Below are 22,954 nucleotides of genomic sequence, written 5' to 3'. Positions count from 1 at the left end.
AAACAAAAGCAAAACAGCAAAGTGACCCTTTGTGGTTTTAAAATCCCCCTCTGCACTGAAAATAAAAGCTTCTGGATTCCAGACCAGCAACAAAATAAGTTAGTTTTTTCTGATGTACCCACTGACCTAACCTCTGCTCTTAGAAAAGGTGAAAAGATAATGAACATGAATTTGGAGAGCTTTTCTCAGATGTTTCAGGAATCTATGTCTTCTCAAATAGAGCAGCCTGTAGACTTTACTGTGTACAAGCTTAAAAAGATCAAGGTTGAATCAGTACAAAATAGTTACATCTGTGAAGAAGAGCCAGTGGAGGCAGCTGACCTTACTTTAAGGTCACTAAAAGGGGGACATGGAGGGCCATACTGGAAGAATAAGGAGATACCGGATGTGCTTACATCGGCACCTTCTTCTAAGAGCTATTCAACACAAATTTCTTTAAGCAGACATTACGCAATTCCTGAAATCAGGATTGCACATGCAGAGGATACACCTGCAGAACAACCAAAACAAAATTCAGGCTCTATATCTTCAACTATCGGAGGAATCATTGGAACATCTTCTAACACTGATGCAAATAAAGCTGAAACATCGTCATCCTCCACACCTGCTACATCATCATCAGTGTCTAGCAAGGTGTCAAAGATTCCCAGAAACCTTCCAGAGATCCCATCAGCCTTGAAAATAGCAAGACCTGTACAGGTGGGAAGGAAACTCCCTACACCACCAGCTGATATTAAAGGGGATAGTGCTTCAGCTATTTCAGCACAGCCAACTTCTGTTGGGAGTTCAACCTCAACATCTACCTCAGCCGTGCACTCAATTTCCCCACACCGGTCTCGGCTTGTAAGGCAGACAACTCAGGCAGATGATGCCAAAGTATCATCACAGGCAGAAAATACTACAGGGACATGTGACATTAGCAAAGCCAGTGGTACTTCAGCAGTGGACAAGACATCCTCCCTGTCTGAAAAGCAGCCACAAGATTCATCTCAGAAATGTACACCGCAATTATGTATACTGAATGATAGCTCGGTTACATATAATGAAGCCTACCTTTACAACAAAAAGCATAACTTTGGTACTGCTATTGGCCCTCAGATAAACAATAAAGTCCTGGATTTTTCTGCCTCAATGAATAAAAATAGAAATATCAAACATGAAGGTTCCACACATGCCAATGTAGAATCTGCACAAAAAGATGAAGTTGTTGACTTTACAAAGTACAAAATGAAACGATTCAAAGAGCAAAAGCAGATGGATACTAAGACAAATGAGGACTTGACTGATGATACCAAAAATATTGTAGATCTTACTAAACAGACTGAAGAAGATGAAGTTGAATGGCCTAATTCAGAATATTGTGCTGCAGTCTCACTGAAGGAAAGTCCAAATGTTTTAATTTTGAGAACCATTTCTCAAACCAACTACAGCCAACTTCAGGAGAGAAGATGGTCCAGTCCACAGACCATCACTACTGAGACAAACCAAACGGATTTAACAGCCTCTGACAAATATACAAAGGACATTTCTTCGAAACCATCTCTTAAATTGTCTCATGAATTATTAAAGAGTTCTGACAGTAAGAGAGCAGCTTTTCTATTTCCCTCCAAACAGTCTAGTGGAAAAGCTCAGCAATATCAGAAAACCACTGCACCAGCAAACTCTATAAAAGCTGCACTGGATATGTCTGCCAAGACAACAACGCAGCACACTCCACAAACCATTGGGACAGCAAAGGATCCTGTCTGTGAAGCACTGTCATTGACCAGAAGAAAACCAGTCACTTCTGAAAAGGTAGAAACAAGTCCTTCTAATCATGAATCCATTGACTTGTCATATAGAGGAGAATCACCAGAGCATCAGGGACAAACAGAATATATACATTCACATCAGGAACATCATTCTTATACAGGGGGTCAGACAAAATGCTCTATAAAGAAAGAGGAGGTGCCATCAGATAATAGGAGAGGATTCTTACCAAGACAGCAGCCTCTTTTAGGCCAGTCTTCTGAATCCCTTGAAACTTGTAAACCACCTGTGCAAATCACAGCACCAGCCAATGCAGTTAAGGCTACACTGGATATGACATGTCATGCCAAGTTGAAGAAGGTGGGTCCAGAAGTGAGACCAGATGACACTTACAATGAAGCCATACCACTAACAAAAGGCAAGTCTAGTGTCCGTAAACTTGCATGGAAAAATTCTGTTGGTTTACCACTTGTTGTGGATAATCCTCCTCAAGAACCTTCTCATGATATGGAACAGGGAACAACGGTGCCAGGATATGACTCTGCTCAGTGTGAAGGTGTTTCACTTGTTAATAAGCCATGTGCAAAAGAAGTTGTCAGAAAAGATTCTGTTGACATTCCTTTGGTAGTTGAAACAGGGTCACTGGAATCAGCAAGGCAGAAGCAACCTCAAGTTGTGACACCTGTGCAAATAAAGCAAAGCCTGGACCCTGCTGAGCACCAGCCATTTCTCAGAGGTATGACAGTGCAGTGCTACAATGCAAGTGAGACCAGTAGTATGTCACAGTCCTTTCACAGACTTTATCTACCCTCTACAGTTCCTGCAAACTCTGCTAAAGGCATATTAGATATGTCGATGAAGTCATGTATCACAGAAACAATGGTAAACTATTCAGACCCAGTACCATTAGTAAAAACAAGGCCATCAAATTTTGCACATTCTGTTGGTCTTCCACTAGTTGTAGAAATGCACCCATCTCAGGAGCAACCTAAAAGGCAACAGACCTGCGTAGATTGGCAGGAACAGATACAACAAGGATTTGTGCACACTAAATCTCAAGAAATAGATCAAAGAGCATCAGCACCTGCCAACTTGATCAAAAGCTTCCTGGACATGTCTCCAAAACCACAGAATAAACTATCTGAAATGGACATGCCTAATATGTTGTCAACTGGAGCTGTTCCATTGGTTAGAAACAAGTCAACCATAACAAGGAATAGTTCTGCTGCTTCACCACTGATAGTGGAGCAATCTGTGCATCAACAGGAAAGACATGACTTGAGGGGTATCAATACAACTGAAAGACTCCATAAGCAGATCTCTACCTATCATAGTAATGTGGTCCTTTCTGGTGTAGGGACCACCACCAAGGACACATACCAACAACATAAGCCACTGGACTTCACTGCAAAAGACAGCCTAAATACAATTAACAATTCAACCAATCAAATTGAACCAGAACATGGCAAGCCCATCAATTTTGCTAAAAAGAAAGACACATATGAGAAAAGATCTTTACTGGGCATTGTTAATCTAACTGTGGATTGTAAAAACCAAGCCACAATTACTGATCATCAGGATGCAGAGGATCTTTCTTCTTCTCATTTGGCTTCCCTGTGTGAAAGTAGTAGGGAGCAGAACTATTTACCTCCACTGACTTCCAAGGAGGTCAGAGAAGATGCATCAATTTGTCAAACTCAGTGGTCATTAGACTTTAAGGAATATCCCACAGATAAACAGATTACCACTCAGGCACGAATAAATAGCAGAAGACAGTCGGGGACAGGATTGACCTTTGCACCAGTAGATTCATCAAATTCTTTTTTGATGCCTATTGAAAGGATGGTACAGCCTCCTCAGAATTTTGCTCCCCAGTCTATGCAAAACAGTGCAACTACTTTGTTCTCCCTGAATGATCCATATCATCAGGTCACTGATGTCTATGTTGAATTCCAGAAGCCTGATCATTTGCCAGCCAACATTCCCCAGCTGCAAATACAACATTCTGTTGAACAGTACCAGCAACCTGGTGCTGAAGTTGCCAAGTCTCAGCCAAATGCTCTAATGCGGCAAAGTCAAGATACATCTGTTCAGATTGAAAAGACACCAAGACCCAAAATTCTTACCCAGCAGCCAAAAGGGGAAAGCTATGATAGCACTGAGGAAAGTCAGTTCCAAAGTGGAACAGTGACAAGTAATGGACAGTCATTGCCCCACTTTTCTAATGAGCAACTATATGCTAGATCACAAACTGTTCCTACCTCTCTGAATGTTCAGTCATTACCTACTTCAATCATTCAGCAAGCACATGACAAACCCAGAACAGATCCGTCTTTACAGTGTCTGGGCATAGCACATGTGCAAAGCAGCTCAGCTATTGATTATTGTCCAAAAGAAACGTTTCTACTGTCAGAACAACCTGATCCAAGCCAATGCCCTGTCGCTGCCAAGCAATATCACACACCAAATGTACCTTCATGTCCCTTGGCTTCAGTTCATTGTGTACCAAAGACTGGTACACAACCCACCACAAAACACAATCAAAGGCCAGTAGAAGAAGTCAAGGTTAGTTATCTGCATCAAGGCTTTGGATCTGAAATTAAAGCACCTGCAGTATCAGCAACACCAGCAGTATCAGCAACACCAGCAGGATCCACATCTGTCAAACATTTGGTTTCATTATTTAGTGGTTTGGGTTCACAACCCTCTGTCAGTACAAAGCCAGTTTCTGTTTTGCCTCAAACTACTCCAACACAGACTTTCGCTGTTAGCCATGATGATGCTGAAGGGAGAACTGCCCCAGCAACCCTGCCTGTTAAAATACCACAGACAGCTATTTTAAGCACATCCACAATTCTTTATGCCCAAGATAACTCTGCTTCTAAAATACCCAGTGAAAATAATGATGTGTCTACAGGTATACAAACAAATTCCTTCACAGAACCTAGCCTAGTAACAATTGGAGGTGAGCTACCTGCTTCCTCACAGCCTGAATTATCCAAAAAACAATCTACAGGCCTGCAAATGGATTTGGCTCCACCCCAAGTAATATCTCATGTGGTCTCTCCATCTGGTGAGAGTGAACTACAAATCTACAATTTAAAGTCTGCAGCTATTTCTCAAGACTATTGTCAAACAGAAGCAACTCAAAATTCAAACCTAGTAAAAGAGACACCAGGGAAAGAAGCAACCTCTTTACCAGGTAAACCACTAGATACCTTTCCATGCAAAGGAAGCAAAGGCAATTCAGTTGAACCTTCAGAAACATTGTCAGCAGTCACATCTAAAGCAATTTCCCAGGAGGCCAACACGGAAAACCTGGCTGCACCTGAATCAAACATGTCACAACAGCAAAGTTCTGAGGAAACCAAACAAACTGCATCCACAGAATCTGTTAAGCTCAACACTGGATTTAGTGAGGCCAGCTCTGTAGCTACCATATCACAGGAGAAAATCAGACATCCAAGGTCAATCTACATTGGCATCAACTACCCACAAATGCCTCCTGTTGAACCAGGTGAGCCAAAACCGTATGTTAGACTGCCTCATATTTTTGTCTCAGCAGCAAGTTCACCAGAAGAAGAGCCAAATGAATATGAGCTCAGTCAGTGTAGTAAACCTGAAATACCAGAAGTTAGTACTTCAGAAGGTACCACTACTACACCACAAGACTGCGGGGAGTCTTTACCTACTGATATTGTTGCACAGTCTGATATATCTGAGCATGCTAAGACTACAGAAGAAGGTAGCATGGAGGCACCTATTGAATCAGAGCAGGCCATGACTATCTCCCCAGAGATGTCACTTACACTGACTACAGCAGATTGTCCACACATAGATGAATATGACTCACAGCACATTCTGATGAAGAAAAGTTCAACTAGTGAAGCTACCCTCTCAAAAGTAAAACCAGAGACCAGTGAGGCTTGTGATTCACCTCTTGAGATATCTTCTAAGGGCAGAAAATCAAGAGATGAAGACATAAGTGTACTTGAAGTTGTTAAGCCTCTCGATGACCTGGCCTACAAAACTGACAGCACAACTTTAGCAGTAGGACCACCAGAAACTGCTGGAACTCTGGAAGAGTTAGTCCAAAAGGATGAAGCAGATGTTGAACTGCCTGAAGACGTTCAGTCTTTTGATAAGTTGTCACTGAAACACATATCCTCAACCTCGGATATAAAACCACCTGAATGTGTCCAAGAGCATCATGAGATAACTAAAATGGATGGCACCTTATCTGCCCCTGAGCCTAGTTCCATAAAACCTCCCACAGAAGAAATCACAGTCTCAAAAGAAAATGGATCAGCTGCCAAGGTTGACCAGCCTGAGCCTGATCACACTAATGAGCAACCAGGAAAAGGCTTATTTTCTATGTTTAGTGGCTCCACTACAACTCCACAGCAGACATCCTCCCCAACTGGATTATCAATACTTGGTGGCATTCTTCCAAATTCATCTACCAAAGACACTCCTGGCACAGGGTTACTTTCAATGTTTGGATCGAAAGACCCACCATTGCCAACCCCACAGGAGCCCCAGCGAAAAAGCTTGTTCTCTGTGTTTGATGGATCCAGTAGTCAGCCATCACCTGGCCCAAAAGGTCCAACTGTTGGAAGTATGCAACCAAGAAGTGCTTCACCTAAAGAACCACCAGGCAAAAGCCTGTTTTCCTTGTTTGGTTCTTCTGCACCTCAGCAACCAGCCAGTCCTCAAGGGCGTCCTCGGGATAGTTCTACACTAAAAGGGTCTTCCACTGGATCTTCTATATTTGCTGGCATTCTCCCAGGTTCTACCACACAAAAAGAAGCTTCTGGTGCAGGTTTGTTTTCCAAGTTTAGTGCCCAGCCTCAAACTGGACCTACAATACCTACACTAGAACCAACAGTTACACCACAAGGACCCAGAGGTTCGGAGCCTTCAGGACTATTTTCCATGTTTGGTGGACAGAACCAGCAAGCATCAAATTCATGCCAACCAGTTTCTAAGCCAACTGAATCAGAGGGTGTTTTCAAAATTTCTTCAGTGTTTTCACTTGACAAGAACTCTGATAGTAACAAATCTAAAACTGGGTTTGGCATATTTGGAATGTCTTTCATGAAGGAAACCAAAACAGAGCCAGAAGTAGTGGAACACCCAGACATGAAAGATTCTTCTGAAGAAACAAAGGGTCTTGTTAAGCCCATGAAAATCATATCATCTGAGCCGCTTTCTGCATCAGTTAAGGGGGAACTTAAAGTAACACAGGTATGCAAGGATGTTCAGGATTCAACCTTGGACATAACTAAACATACCACTGAATGTTCTGTTCCAGATCCACATTTAGAGGTAGACAAAATAACTACAATTCAAGAACACATTTCTGGTGATAAAAATTCCTCGGCCGACAGCTCAATCACAGATGCACAGAAGGTAACCAGTAACCTACTGGAGAAAGAGACACTACTGGACCAACAAGAGGTGGATGCTGAGAAAGAAATGGCTACTATTGAAATTAAGAGTGTGCATGATAAAACTGGCATAACTAAAAACACAAGCCCATCAGTAAGCAATGACGATATAGAGATGCCAGAGAGTGTTATAGATTATATTGAGAAAAACACACAACCACAAGATGTGTTTGGAGTGGAACATGTAAAAGATGTTGCTGAAGGAGAGATATTAATTCCAGAAGCAGAAAAACAACCTGACAAGCCACTGAAAGTTTCTGATGAAGAAAAAACAGCAGTTACAGATGTTGAAAAATCAACTGAGGAGCCTTTGAAAGTTGCTGCTGAAGGACAAACCACAGTTACAGATGTTGAAAAATCAACAGAGCAGCCTTTGAAAGTTGTTGGTGAAGGACAAACAGCAGTTACAGATGTTGAAAAATCAACTGAGGAGCCTTTGAAAGTTGTTGGTGAAGGACAAACAGCAGTTACAGATGTTGAAAAATCAACAGAGCAGCCTTTGAAAGTTGTTGGTGAAGGACAAACAGCAGTTACAGATGTTGAAAAATCAACTGAGGAGCCTTTGAAAGTTGTTGGTGAAGGACAAACAGCAGTTACAGATGTTGAAAAATCAACAGAGCAGCCTTTGAAAGTTGTTGGTGAAGGACAAACAGCAGTTATAGATGTTGAAATATCAACTGAGGAGCCTTTGAAAGTTGTTGGTGAAGGACAAACAGCAGTTACAGATGTTGAAATATCAACTGAGGAGCCTTTGAAAGTTGTTGGTGAAGGACAAACAGCAGTTACAGATGTTGAAAAATCAACTGAGGAGCCTTTGAAAGTTGTTGGTGAAGGACAAACAGCAGTTACAGATGTTGAAAAATCAACAGAGCAGCCTTTGAAAGTTGTTGGTGAAGGACAAACAGCAGTTACAGATGTTGAAAAATCAACAGAGCAGCCTTTGAAAGTTGTTGGTGAAGGACAAACAGCAGTTACAGATGTTGAAAAATCAACTGAGGAGCCTTTGAAAGTTGTTGGTGAAGGACAAACAGCAGTTACAGATGTTGAAAAATCAACAGAGCAGCCTTTGAAAGTTGTTGGTGAAGGACAAACAGCAGTTATAGATGTTGAAATATCAACTGAGGAGCCTTTGAAAGTTGTTGGTGAAGGACAAACAGCAGTTACAGATGTTGAAATATCAACTGAGGAGCCTTTGAAAGTTGTTGGTGAAGGACAAACAGCAGTTACAGATGTTGAAATATCAACTGAGGAGCCTTTGAAAGTTGTTGGTGAAGGACAAACAGCAGTTATAGATGTTGAAAAATCAACCGAGGAGCCTTTGGAAGTTGAACAAGCAGAAAAATCCACTGAAGAGACAATTGTTTATTCAGGAATCTCAGTGACAGAGAGACCTATTGCAGAATCTCTGGTGGCTGCACTTCCAGGATCAGAAAAATATAATGAGGAAGCTAAATTTAAAGAGACTGCAAAGGAACCAGTTGAGGAAAAATTAGAGTTTGAAAAAGCTAGTACAGAGCCTATACATGGATTAGAGAAACCTTTTGAACATAATAATTCTACTACAGTGGACTCAATATATGGTGGTATCAGCTCACCAGAAATAATATCTCAGGCTGTGGGTCCACAGAAAGGTCTGTCATTTGGACCTGCAAGGCCTCCACTGCAGCAACAGCCCAGGCCAGGCATGGCAAGGCCATCTGCCCCACCAGGACAAAGAATGGGTGCACCAAGGATGGGAGGGCCAAGAATAGCTGGACCAAAACAGCCAGGACCACAGAAACCAACTGAACCAGCTCCATTTTCTGGTTTCATGTCTATGTTTTCTACCCAAAATGTTCCAAGCAAATCACCAACTGTTGGTGGATTTTTTTCAAGTTCATCTGGTTCACTGTTTGGATTATCACCAGCTCCTCGTCAGCCACAACCACCGCAGAAAAGCTCATTTTTTGGCCTTCCAAGTAGCATTGCTACAGAGTCCCTTACCAGTGATCTATTTGGTATATTCAAAGGTCCTGAGACAACAAAGTCTGAGGAACACCAACAGTCTGGCACAGAGCCTGGACAAGGGGATCCTTCTGCCGATGTAACGATTCCCGAGAGCACGGAAAAGACGGATACAAAAATGACAGTTTTATCTGGAGATGGAAATGTCAAAAACACTGAGGACTCTGGGCTTCCAGAAAAGGGATTAGCGGAGGAGGCTGAACAAATATACAAAACAGAGGCAGAAGAAAGCTCTCTGACCGAATCTACCACTAAACCTGCCTTCCCTGAGAAAGAAGCACAGGAGGATGAGCATGCTGAGCATTTAGAGGAGGCATGTTCTGCAGTGTCTGACAAAGCTGTACCACCACCAGCTCCTGAAACCAAAACATTGTTTGAAATACCAGGTCTGACTGCCCCTAAATTTGGCTTCATGTCTGTAGCTGCTGAAGGTACATCTTCTATTGGATCCCTTTTCTCCACCACTGGGACAAAGACACCACGGGCACAACAGAAAGATGGTCTCTTTTCTGGTTTTAAAGGCCTTTCAGCTGGTATTTTCCAAGATGAAAAGCCAGCTGGCAAGGAGGAACCATCACCTGCTTCATCTGTGTTTGGGATGAAACTCAGCTCAATGTTTAGGAACTCTGATCTTCCCAACCCTGAATCCACCCCTCCTCTGGTCCCATCTCAACCTCACTCTCAAAGTTCAAAACCCAGTGATGAATTCAGTGAGCCAGAATCTGAGAAGCCTTCTCCGGGTTCTGGAGAAACAGAAAGTGCAGATGCCAGTGATACAGAGGAACCAACAGGAACTTCAAAAACAGGAAGCTGTGACACTTTAGCACAGTCAGTGGAGTCTGGTCCCCCCTCTCACCCAGTCTTCCTAGCAGAAGGTTCAGATAAACCCCAGCTAAGCGCCTGTACCAGCAGCCCACGTGAGGCAGATCAGAGGGAAGTTGACACACTTGAGACAGTTCATGCAGATCTGGGCACAGAGCAAACAAAGGACCTGTTGACAAAGGAAGCTGTGAAAAGGCTAGTGCATTTTATGATAAATGGCACAGTGCATTTATCATGCTAATGTAGAGAAATGTATTACCCCCTTTCCCACTGGTCTTTTCCTAGTTACTGTAGTTATTTACTGTCATTAGATATCAGCAGCTGGGTATTTGTCTTCCTACTCTACTATTTAATTTTCAAATTTCAAGTGTATTTTTAGATTTAGACATTTTTAGGTTTAGTTCAGTGAAATGGATTTCTTGTTTAGTATAGTAGTGTAGTGCATCTGTACCACACAACCACAAGAACAAATCATTTAGTGTAAATCTGACATTGTAAGGGAATGAAATAATAACAGCTGCTAGGAAGGTGCTTACCATTATGTGTAAATACACTGGAGTTATTGTACTTACAGCACCTCGTAAATAGCTTTCCTGACAGTGATGGAAGAGCAGTGAATGAAGAAACCAGCGGTCTTTATTTATTAGCTTTTCACTTGCAAAGCCCTTCCTCTCTCTCTTCTGCAGCTCTCTCTCTATATTCTCCAAGTCTAAGTCAATTTGTCTAAATGAAACAGGCTGATAGATTTATGATGGTGTGGCAGCGCACACCATGGAGGGAGGCTGGGCCCTAGAATAAAAGGAACAGTGAGAAGTAATTTGGCCTAAACCCAAGACAATGTAAATCATGTTAGCACAGAGCCACTTTAATCGTTAGCAGCTTCAGGCATCCATCAGCCACTAGGTACTCTCCTATTCAGTCAGCCACTTATGACTTTTATCATCCTGGTTAAGTGTATACCCACTGCTCCAACAGTTCTCATCTTATTAAATGATTGAATAATTATGAAGAATATGCATTTGCAATTGTGTGGTACAAAATATTAGTAGATCCTGTAAAAGTACTGCAGTAGAAGTAGGAGAATTAGCTATTCTGCACTCCCTCAGGTTTTTAGACAGAACCTTCGAAGCTATGAAACATTATAATAGCTGGTCTCATTACCGAAATGTCAGTGCTGCCTTAAACCTGCAGCTTGACCACACATTTCTGAGGCTGCCAGTGCTAACAGCCCACTCTTGGCACGATTGTTCTGCATTCAGCTTCTTTTATTCATTCAGCTTACCCTACTGAATCCTGTTTCCTCTCATCTTTTTCTTTGGAGAGTTCTTTGATAGTTGAACCCTTATTCTCCTGTTGTTCTATTTGTTGTTTTGTTCCTAGATGACATGCTTTTTATTCAGATTTTTGACTTTGACTCATCAGTAGTTTTTTAATTGCACATTGCTTTTCTAAAAAAGAATCTCATTCTCCTGCAGTCCACCAGACAGTAGTCGGTTTGATTCATCAGGCAACCTCAGCCCAGCCAGCTCCCAGCTTAGCTCTGAGCCTGAAGAACGCCATGATCCAGAGTCCTGCCGCCCCAGTGGCCCTCGTCCCCCTCTTCATAGTCAGAAATCTGCCTGGGATGAAGAAGACGAGGAGGAAGAGGTGGAGAAAGAGCATCATCCACTACCAGAGCCTGGTTCCAACAAAGTCTTGAAGGACTCTTCAGTTATTCTGCCCAAACCAGCCGTGGACAACGACGACAACAAGGCTCAGACTAAAACATGGTATGTAGAAAATGTGTTCATCTAGTTTGCATGTTTAAGGATGGAGCTGTGTTAGTGTGGTTTCTCATTCCAGTCAGCTGGTGGGAGGACGGTGAGGGATTGCGTTGTCGTTGGTGCGTTAACAAATTTCTACTGGATGGAACATCTTGATGTGAAGCTCTGTTGTTAGATTTGAAGAGGAAACATTAAGTGTGATTTGATCATCTGACATCTCAGTTTCATATAAATGTTAAAATACATTTTTGTCCTTTAGAAACTGAACATATCTTTTGACTAAAAGTTTCAGGGGATTGATTTAATTTGGAAATTGATTAACCTTCATCCTCTTTGAACCTATTGATCTCTTTGCTTTATCTGTGTCAGTTTCTTTGAAGATGGTCGTCCACCCTGCTCCCCATCCAAAGTCCGCTGGCTGAAAGCATACAACAAAGTGAGAGTACAGCTCCTTGAGGTAGGCTGGCTCGCTCTGTCTCTTAGCCTCACACACACATGAGGACATGATACCTACAAATATTATTTCACTGTATTTATTCCACATTGAAGACCAGGCTCTAAGTGAAATCCAATAAATCAGTCAAATCTCCTACATAGATACATTTATGCAGGTACATTTCTCTGCTCTCTCTCCTCGTCCACATGCAATCATACTTTCTCTACCTCTTTTACCCTGTGGGTTGGTTGAGTTTTCAGTCATGCCACAGCAATTTGCACCAATTTTGTGCTCCTTAAGGATTTCTACTTTGATCTGGTAACCCCCTTCTTCAGTCTGGGTTTCTTCAAATGCAGCTTTCACTCTGCTTTTGAAGGTGTTTAGTTCCAAAATATGGCACTGCAAGTTAAAATGGTTCCTCAGATTATAGTACCAACCATATGGAGTTGGTTTATAGTTGACTGTGGTGTCGGGTCAGTGTAAGTGCTGCAGATGTTACAGTTATATGTTTATTTTTCTCTTTTTATTTGTTCTTTTTTTATTGAATTTAATTTTGAATAATTCATTGTGTGAGTTGAGCTGATAAAACTAGGAAATGAAAAATGAGAAAACAGAAATTAAAACAAAAGGTGAGAATCTATTAGGAAACGAAGTGACTGAATATTAAGTGAAATATTCTTGTCTGTAATATGATTGTGATAATGTGATATATGTGTATTTGACATCTGACAGAATGACTCATTCATAAATGCTCATTCTGTGATGTGTCTGTGGGGAGAATCAGATCTTAAAGGGTCTGGCCCTGTTGGATTGAAGTGAGATCTGTGACACTGGTCCCAGTTCTGATCCTTGTTCCGGTCTTTATATCGGTGAACTACACACCTGACTCTTACCTGCTCATTTATTATATCTAGCAACCTGGTGATAAAACCTTGCACTAACTCATCTGGGATCACTCATGAAGCTGTTTTTATCACATCTGAGGAAACTATATCAAATTATGTTTATTGGCAACTGAACTTTGACCCTAAAATCATTTCTTACATCTGAAACTAATGGTTAGTTGTTACTACAAGCTTGTATGTGGTCTCACACACACCACAGCCAGTAATTGATTGAGTCCTGTTCCTGACACCGGAGTTACCCCTGCTGACCCTCCTGCTGATTCCTCCTGGTGCGATTGCGCCTATTGATTACCTCTGAGCCCAATCTCATGTCTCCTTGTTTTCCATGGACTCCCAGGCCACTGTTTTATTCACACTTGAAAATCCAAGTGTCTCTTGTCCATTGGTTATTTATAATAACAATCTGTTGACAGGGCTTTTGAATATCTCATTTGTTTCTCGGAAGGTAGAAGGAAACAAATGAAGCACTGACAGGAATTAAATCTCATGAGTGGCTGGCTCGGAGGGAGATTGCTGACTTGGAAACGTGGATGACAAATGGCACAAGATTAATTCAGTCATGCCACAACTGAACAGTGGGACAAGTGGGTTCAAGGCCCTGTGCTGACAAGAGTTCTTGAGTCCCTGTTGTTGAGGAACTGACCCTGTTCACTGACCTACCTGGCAGAGGGCTGAGAGGAAAGAGAGTTTCCCTACAGGGACCAATAAAGTGTTAAATTATTTATGAGCAGCTCTAAAGAAAAACTGCCTGCTTAAACAATAAACCTGATGGGCTGTCTGTTATGAATCCCATCCCTCTTTCTAATCAGTCCTTCTCAGGCCACCTTTCTTTGAGTCGGAGTCAGATGTTTTCAAGGGGGTGACACAGAAAAGAGTTTGTGCTTTTCATTTGGCTTGTGACAAAGAAAATAAGCCTGCCTGCATTATCAATTATCTGGGCCTGGACTTGAGACATCAGGTTTTTAATAGGAAGCGTGTGACACAGATTGATTGTGCAGTGTGAAACAAAGAAGCAAACAGGTTTGAGTTTCATTATGGGCCGTGTAGGATTCAGTGTTTCGAAGCTTGTCACGGTATCTCTGGCTCTGATGGCATCAGTTTTCACCTATTTTCCACATCTGTCTCGTCTCTGCATCCCTCAGTTTGGAATCACTGAAGTCTGATTATAATATTATCACTGGACTTTTTCTCAGGTTAACTTAGATTTCCTCATATATGGTCTTAATTTTTAGAGAAGAGCGTTCAGCTGCAGTTTGAAAACATTTTCTTTTCAATTAAACAGACAGAACTGTTACGCTCTGCTGCCTGGTAGACGCCTCTGAAACAGTCCAGGGTTAGGTCTCATTAAGCAGCACTCCGTTCAAACCAGCCAAACTCTGGGCGAAACCAGCTGAAGCCAGATTAATTCCTGAAGGTCTCATATTGATTAGCATATCTGACAACAGATCTGACACATATTTGTTCATTTCCACTGTTTCTAATACCAACGGATCAAAGACATCTAAAAGAAGAGCACCACCTCTGTGCAGGTGTGAATGCCACCTGAGCGGCTGCTGCAGGCCCCCTCAGTTCAAGCCTGAGAGAATAATTATTATAGTGAATAATAATCCAGTCCTCAGCTTCTTGTCATAATTTCTTTAAACGCCACCTTTGATCTTGTGGTAGCACTGCAGATCATTCACCTTTCACGGCCAATTACACAAGTCTTCTGCTGTTTGATGCTCATTAGGCTGCGCCCTCAGGAGTGTGGAGCATGGAGGTTTTCTGAGTGTGTGTGTGTCTGCATGTTGTATACTGGTGTTTCCACTTTTGTGATCGAGGGTAATTCTATGAGAACAAAGAGGGCTCAGTTTCCTCCAACTCATTGTTTCACCTTCACCTGTTTGAGGTCTATTCAACAGGTTTAACGCTGCCTGTTCATAAATGTGACTACATTTCCAATTACTAACCTGTTCATGTCTGTAGAAAAACATTTTTTGTTTTCCTTCTTCAAAAATGTGTCAGAAAGAACAGATGTTTGTTCGAGAGACGCATCGACTTGCAAGATTAATGATTCAGGTCCTTTATTCAGAAGCAAACTAGAAAATGACCAAAGCTGTTAGTTATTATAAGATTGAGCAACATTGTGTTGGTGCAATAACCTCCAGTGTTATTGACATTTGAAAGGAAGAGATGCAGGTTTTCTACTGGTCAGCAATTATCCCCATAAAGACCAAACTATTAGCTCTCTAGCAAGTGTTGCACCATGGCAACAATGTCACATTTCTATGGAAACACAGATTTTTTATTTTGTTTATGATGAGGTAGCCATTGCTGCAGCTGGGAGTAGGTGTGTGTGCGTGTGTGTGTGTGCGTGCTTGTATTGAAATCACATACTGGAGTCGCCGGCATGTAACCTGCTCAAACTTAGGCTCCTGCCAGCTGCCACTCTCGTATCAGGCTGCACAGGAAGGTGCAAATTGCAGGATTTGCTTGGTGTTTTCTCAGAAAGACCTCAGGGAAGGTCACTTTTTTTTTTACAGATGCTGCAGATTTGCTTGTTAGAGAATCCTCAGTATTTTTTGTGTTGTCACCGGAAAGGTTTTTGTCTTCACTATGATGCACTATAACATTTATTGAGTGGTTTACACTAAATGCCTTGCTCAAGGAACCACAGCTATATTCCTAAAGGAGGGTAAGTGATGCTCTCTGCTGTAAATGACCACTGGTGATACTGCAACTCCTGGCACACTCAGTAATTTGGCTCCTGTGTTTAAAGTGATCTATTGTGTTTCCACTGTCTGAAGCTGAAGCAAAACTGAGACACAAACAGAAAAGAACAGTAAAGAACTAACAGTCTAAAAGAGTTCCTATTTTTACACAACAGCTGCTAAAAAGTCAAAGCTGATTAGGAAATTAGTTGGTGTCTGTGATGACAGACCTCTCTGCTTAAGGCTCTCATTATAAATTACAGATTCCAAGTATACCATTTGAGTTTATTGAAGTTGCAAAGTAATTATAGTGGAATATATGAGGTTAATACATAAAAATCTGTTTTTGCCAACTGCCTGGCAAACAAGGTTGGTGTTACCATCATCAGCCTTTCTTTTACAGCTACACGAGATGCCAACTGGGTGGGGATACATCAAAGATTCACTACTTTCTGCATTTATACTGAATGTTGGCACTTCACATAAACCATGTCCTTTAGTATCGTCTACTATGAATGTACGTCTTAAAGAGACAGGACGTTTTTATTTGATAGCATCCATTTTAATTGTTTTCTGTGTGATATTTGGAAGAATCTAAACCACAGTGAGAAGATTTCAAGGCAGTTAAATTCTCACATACAATACTGGATCTGGTCTGGGAGTCAGGCCAGATATTGGATCATGTTCCCACCACAAACTATTAGCTTCAAAATTCATTCATTTGAAAACCAATCAAAGGCTGATTAAACTAGACTAAACAATAAGAACAACAACAACAAAATCATAGTTTTCCCAAAACCACAAGGATCCAGTTTTCTTGTGTTTTGTAGCAAAATAATAAAAATGACAGAACTACTCAGAATACAGACACAACCGCTCATTAAAATGAGACTGTGGACAAACCAGAGAAACTGAGATTTAGAGATTTCAGTCTGTTTGAGTTAGCAGTTTGAAAAGGTTCTCTTTGGAACGTTTCTGGCGTGATCGTTACACATGACCCGAGAACTGGGACAGTGCGACTTCGTCTCTTAACGACAGAGTCATTACCATCAGCACTGGGAGAGAAGAGGACGGGGTGGAGGCGAGTGATGGAGGGATGATGTGTGGGCTCAAGGCCTGTGGATGAACAAATATTAAGACAATACACTTTGTGTTTGTGCTTTAAAAAAAGAGTGACAGGACCCCTCTTTGTCATCTTTTCATCTGCTCTACTGTGACGGTATTTAATTTAATGGTTCTTTAAAGGTATTTTGTCTGATATCTTAAACGTCTGCAGCGTCTTTGAGGAGGCTGTTTAGCGATAAGTGCATTGGATTTTAGCCACAAGTTGGAGAAGTATTGAAAAAGTTTCTCCTGCTGTGTCAGTGGCGTCATAAAAATAGTAGGACACAGTTCTCTCTTTCTAAAGACTTACATTTTCTTTCTTTTAACCATGACTCCAGACCTTTTTGCTCAGATTTACCCAATTTATACAAATATACAATAACCACCACCCTGGTTCATGTGTTATTTTGGGAGTGACAACTTACTTTGTGTTTTACTTTGATGGACTTATTGTGTAAATATGTAACTGATCCCTGGTTTTTGGAAAATACTTCAGTGTCAGTCACGTACACACAAAGTCATATTTAAATGCAGCCAAAGAAAGAGATGGGATCCCTGCATGAACCAGACAGACATCAGCACAGACATCAGAGGACAGGCGGGGCAGTCAGACAGGATTGTGGGAAGGGAGATGAAAAGAAAGGAGAACAGAGGGAGGACATGAAGTGCAGGAGGATGCTGCGTCTTAGAAGAGTCCTCAAACCCTTTAGGGTTATTGCAGTCTCAGTACAGACACAGTATCAATCTTAGATTCAAAACCTGTAGAGCAAAAGTTTCATCCCCTGAACAATTTGATACGACACACAAATATTCTCACGTATTGGCCACAAACACAGAATTTATTATTTTTGGTTTGGGTTTTTCAAATAGCACAAAGCATCTGGAAATGATACTTAGAGGAATGAACTGAAATTAGTTTCTTATGGGTGTCTTTCTACAGGAGCATAGAGAACGCTATGAAGGAGTGGGATAACTTTAGATTTAGATTAGCGCTAGATTTTTTTTCTGTCTTTGCATCTTTCGAGTTCTTGGGGATTTTATAACTTGATCCAAAATTCAACATGAAAGGCCATTTTCAGTGACGGCCTTCTAGACACACAAACCCTCCTCCGTTTGTCTCCTTTTGCTCGTATGGACCATAGACGTGTACGAAGAACTGTAGCACTGAATCAGATTTTTGTTGAGACTTTGTTTTTACGCATCACATGCAGTAAAGAGACGAGAACAAAGAGACATGAAAACGAGTGAGATGAAAGGAAACGCAGAGAAAGCAGACAAATAAAAACAGTCGATGGAACCGGGTGGAGCAGAGTGATAGCTCATCATCGACAGAGGGGTCATGCAGAGATAATTGGATACAGACGGAGAGGACCACCTCGGAGCCCGTCCAGGGGTTCAGATGAAATTGTATAAGAATGACAATTGGTGCAAAAACGAAAAAGAGACAAGGCAGGAAAGAAATACCAGTCAATATATTGGGCTCAACAAAATCTAAGGACCTTTTTTATCAGTTGGTGCTTCTCAGAGACGAACTACAGGAATCTGAGCGAAGACATCACCTGCTGCTCGCAGCTGAAATTAGATTCTTGCCGTATCACACGGATGGTTTATCAAGTAGTTCATGAATATTCTGTGATTGTGATTGCAGTGATTCGTAACACAAGGCACCCAGCAAGTCTTGCAGCTTCACTGCGTTCTGATCTACTCGGGCTGCTTCTGGTGAAGAAATTCTTACAGTCACTCAGATGTGAAGAGTTGAGTTTGAAAACATCAACAATAAGTCGGGAGGGGTTCTTCTTCTGTCTTCTGATAAGAAAAGTAGTGAGTGTACCTTTAAACTGCATGAGGCGGCTTCTTTATGTGTTTTTACAGTTTGACGTCTGTCTGTAAAAAGACTTTCTAGTTTTTCCTCTCATCTTTTGTTCCCTTCGTCTGGTCCTCATGATCCTTGACAGAAACACAGCGGCACCATCTGAAGTTGGATTTGAAATGCAGTTTTTACCAATAAACAATCATCATAATAGTCATGGAGTTATTAGAATCCCAGTTGTATTTTCTTGAGCTTTTTGCGGGGCCAACAAAACACACATTTTGGTAAATAAATATACAAACATGATTCAAATGCACTTGTTTGACAAATAATCATCTTGATTTGTTCTTGATATCTAAAGAGAACAGTGTCAGTTTTTGTTCCTTAATTAAAGACTAAGGGACAGTAATTTTTTTATTTTACATAAAGCATCAGTGAAAGAGGACAGGAGGGAATCAGCTCAGAACTAATTTGCTAATACATTTTTACTTAACTCGTATCTTATGTTCTTCGATCATTTCGTTCGGTGCTCAGAGCTGGGACGAAGAGATGAGAGCAGAAAGAAAGTGAAATGAGAAGAACGAAGAGAAACAGAGATGGAGTTAAGAGGAGAAGTCAGGAAAAATGAATAGATGAGGGGGAGGATTGGTTGGTATCGTTTAGCGATGATGACTCCGTTCAGCATACTAATGACACCGCTCCCCTCTGAGGGATCCGAGCCCTAACATCGCTGCGTGACATTGCCTGAAAGTCACCATGGAAATCAGGCCTGTGGGTGGTGTGTGTGTCTGTATGTGTGTGTGTGTGTGTGTGTGTGTGTGTGTGTGTGTGTGTGTGTGTGCAAATCAGATGTTTGTCCGTTTGCGTGTCCTGAGCCCTGTGTTTGCCTCAGTGAAGCTGCCTTTAAACCCAGGGAATGAAAAACACTCACATACCGAAGACCGTGTCTTCTCTCGCTCATTCAGTCTTTAAAAATGACAGGATGCAGCCAGCAGAGGGAGAAAGAAAATCCATTTTCAGTTTAGCTTACATGAACCTAAAGTGTGTTCAAAAAAAAGAAACTCCTCTCCAGACGAAGAATAAGATGAGACGATTCTCTCCAGTGTGATGAAATTACTAATATCACATCTTAAACACTTCAGGGATGAATTTAATTCCAGTCAGCAGCAGGATGCCATCTTTATTTGTTTCCTCTGCCAGTAGCAGATAACCATCAGTTTCTTTTTTTATTCCAAAACACCATTTGTGCTTTCGGTGTATGAAAGTGGCTGTTACATTTTGCAGTTCACGTTCGGTGCAGCTGGTGGATGAAAGGGTTCCTCTCCTGTTAACAACCAGTTTTATGGGTGAGATGCTGCAGCTTTTTATACAGAGGCTGTGGAGATGATTCCTGTTCTGATGAACTGTGGATGATGATCATGAAAGATGTGCTCTGTTTGTTTGATTTGTTTCATAGTCGAATCCTTTCAACATGTGTCCTTTCATTTATTTTGCAACAGATTGCAAATTGATGAATCAGTCAGTCAATCAGTTATTTCGTTAAAGAATCGTGTCTGTGCGTTTCCACTCCCTTCAGTCCACGTGTCCAATTTGTTGTCTAACTTTTTGTTACCAGTGTTTTTGGGGTGTGCTTTTGTTTTTATCCCTCTAGGTTTAACTTCATGATTATGATCGATTGTGTTTGGATACAAGAAATAACCTGATTTCTGCAATGTCCCAATGCAAAACCTGGTTTTGGGACATCAGGTTGCAGCCTTACCAGAATCCAGGTTACCTTTAAATTGTGCGGAGGAAAATAGATTTTGGACATAGAGACACTGAACTGACTCATGATTGATGATGACAGACAAGGTTATCTCACTTATATCCAATAGAGAATAAGGAAAATCAGACTGAAAATGTTTTTTTCTGTATAAAATCAACTATAGTGAGAAATGTGATCACTGAACAAATGATCCAAACAGTGAATATGATTTTACACTGATCAGGTTACTACAGTGCATATCTGTTCCTAGTAACCTGCTTTTTCTGTGCTTCTAAAGGAGGGAGCGATACAGTGGTGTAGTGGTTAGTACTGTCCTCTCAATAACAATTTTCTCTGGGTGAGTATGAGTGTTTGTCTCTATGTGTCAGACCTGTGATAGACTGTGCTGATCTGTCCAGCACTGCATGCTGGGATTGGCTTCTCCCGTGACCAGCGATAGGATATAAGCAGATGTAAACAGAGTCTGTGATGCTGCTGAGAAAATCCTCTCTGAGTAAAGTATGTCGACTCTACCCAGAATAACTTTTCTGTAGCAGGTGTGTTGATGTTTTGTGGGAGAAGTGTGGTGGCAGATTGAGGTGAAACTACAAGACTCAGGTGAAAGGACCTACATTGTTTTAAAAAAAATCTCCCCAAGTCTCTTTCTGTAGCTGTGTTTGTTGAAGCTCTGGCCGGTTTGCTTCACTATGTGGCTGCAATTTCATCAAGTGCTTGTTGTTTTTCTATGATTTAAGGCTTTAGCTGCCTAGAGCTCATATTTAATTCGTCCAAGCGTTCAATGTTGCAAAAAGCATTATGCAAAAACTATCGTGACACACGTCCCAGCACTTACAATAAAAGCCTGTCAGAGGATGAACAGTATGGAGTGGTTTTCAGGCGTTACGACGGCCTTGCCTTCATAATACTTGAATGACAACAAAAACAGGGCTGTAATCTTATCGCCTCTTTCCCCCCACCCGTTCCAGCACGATTTGAACACCCACCCTTTGCAGAGAAGTTTTTCTCGTAGTCATGTCAGCAGAAGTGCTAATTGTCTTAGATTCTGCCTCTTCAATGGTGGTGTGTGTTTGTAATCACTCTATAACATGACAGCGCTTCATTTAACAGTCTTAAGATTGGTGAATTAACATACTATTTGCAATAATCAATGTTAGCATGATGCAGTGATGCTTTTGGTAGCAGTTAAACCCCAGGCCCACATAGAAAGATATGTTTCCAGATGTGTTACCAAAAATCATTGGCCAAATTTGAAAAGTCACAATAAACTAGAAAGTGTTTCCTTTCCAGTGATACTAACCCTTAAAATGTAAGTACAACAGCTGGTTTAATTTGGGGATGCATAAGGAGGGTAGGTATTGTGTTTTCCCATGTCTCTTCATGTTGGTTATTACTACGATGAGTTTAGCCTTCAAGGCTGATTGTCTCTGGCTGCACAACCACAGGCCTTAGCTTTGACTGTGCTAATAGCTTCTAAATCAGCCAAAAGGCACATCCCCATTTATTTGTCCCAAAGCATTCTGTGGCTGTAACCTGGCCAAATCAAAGGATATGCCTTCATACTGCAAAGAGCATTTTTGCACAGCGGTAGAGCAAGTCGAATATATTAAAACTGAGGATGTCCAGATCAAGTGCATTTGGCCCAGCTCCGAGTCCTTTAATATTGGGTATCTGCCAATAAAGAGTCTGAGCTCATCACTTTAACCGACAACAGACGAGCTTAATTTTGGCCTCTTGTCTGGTTTACCCACAGAATTAGCTCTCATGAGAGAGAGAGAGCAGTGCTGCAACTCCAGCAGGCTGCAGCGGACAAACCACAGTAACATTCATTATGAATCAGAATTTATAGGCTCCATATTAGCCGATATCAATCCATTCTAATATGCTTTTAGCAAAATATGTCCTCCCAGGCAGATATTAGTTTCCATTTATTTTTGTTTCACTCAGTGTGCAAATCAAAATGAGCAGACTCTTCAAACTTGCCTTGATTATTTTCATATTTCATAACTAACTTTTCTGTTCTAAGCTCTGGGTGGATCTTTGTCTTTGCTCCATGAAGCCATTGGTTTCCATATATTTGCATAGAAGATCATCTCTACTTAACATTTTCTCTGACAATTTCCAAATGTGTGTATCAGAGTTTCAGATTTCCTGTTGTGTTTGTTCAGGCGACCACAGTTTATTTGTGTCTGGTACAAGAATCGTTGAGCAGAATCTGAAATCAGAAAACCTGCATTTATTTCTGTTAACGTTAAATTAATGTTATGATGTAATTAGTTCTCAAACTGTTTCTTAATTAAACAAGTATTTGATCAGCAAAACGTTAATTTCAAACTATTTTCCTAATTGATAAGTCAAGCCTGTTAATTCCCATTTATCAATGTAAATTAGATTTTTTTTTTTTAGGTTACACAAATTAAGCATCTTGAAGACATCACTTCTCTGAAAACTCATGACTG

General features: G+C 41.2%; 1 protein-coding gene across 3 annotated transcripts in view; it reads left to right on the top strand.

The window, feature by feature from the left end:
- The window catches only part of unc13ba (unc-13 homolog Ba (C. elegans)), a 126,543-nt gene that overhangs the window by 39,142 nt on the left and 64,447 nt on the right, over positions 1-22,954 (top strand). For all 3 annotated transcript variants that reach the window (XM_026322432.1, XM_026322431.1, XM_026322434.1), the window contains 2 exons: positions 11,501-11,794; positions 12,158-12,245. In XM_026322432.1, coding sequence (XP_026178217.1) covers positions 11,501-11,794; positions 12,158-12,245 — 382 coding nt within the window. The remainder of the gene's footprint in view (positions 1-11,500; positions 11,795-12,157; positions 12,246-22,954) is intronic.

Source organism: Mastacembelus armatus, chromosome 9 (assembly GCF_900324485.2).
Source record: "Mastacembelus armatus chromosome 9, fMasArm1.2, whole genome shotgun sequence".
Taxonomy (NCBI): domain Eukaryota; kingdom Metazoa; phylum Chordata; class Actinopteri; order Synbranchiformes; family Mastacembelidae; genus Mastacembelus; species Mastacembelus armatus.
Note: the sequence above shows the minus strand (reverse complement) of the source record. Positions and strands in the feature narration are given on the sequence as shown.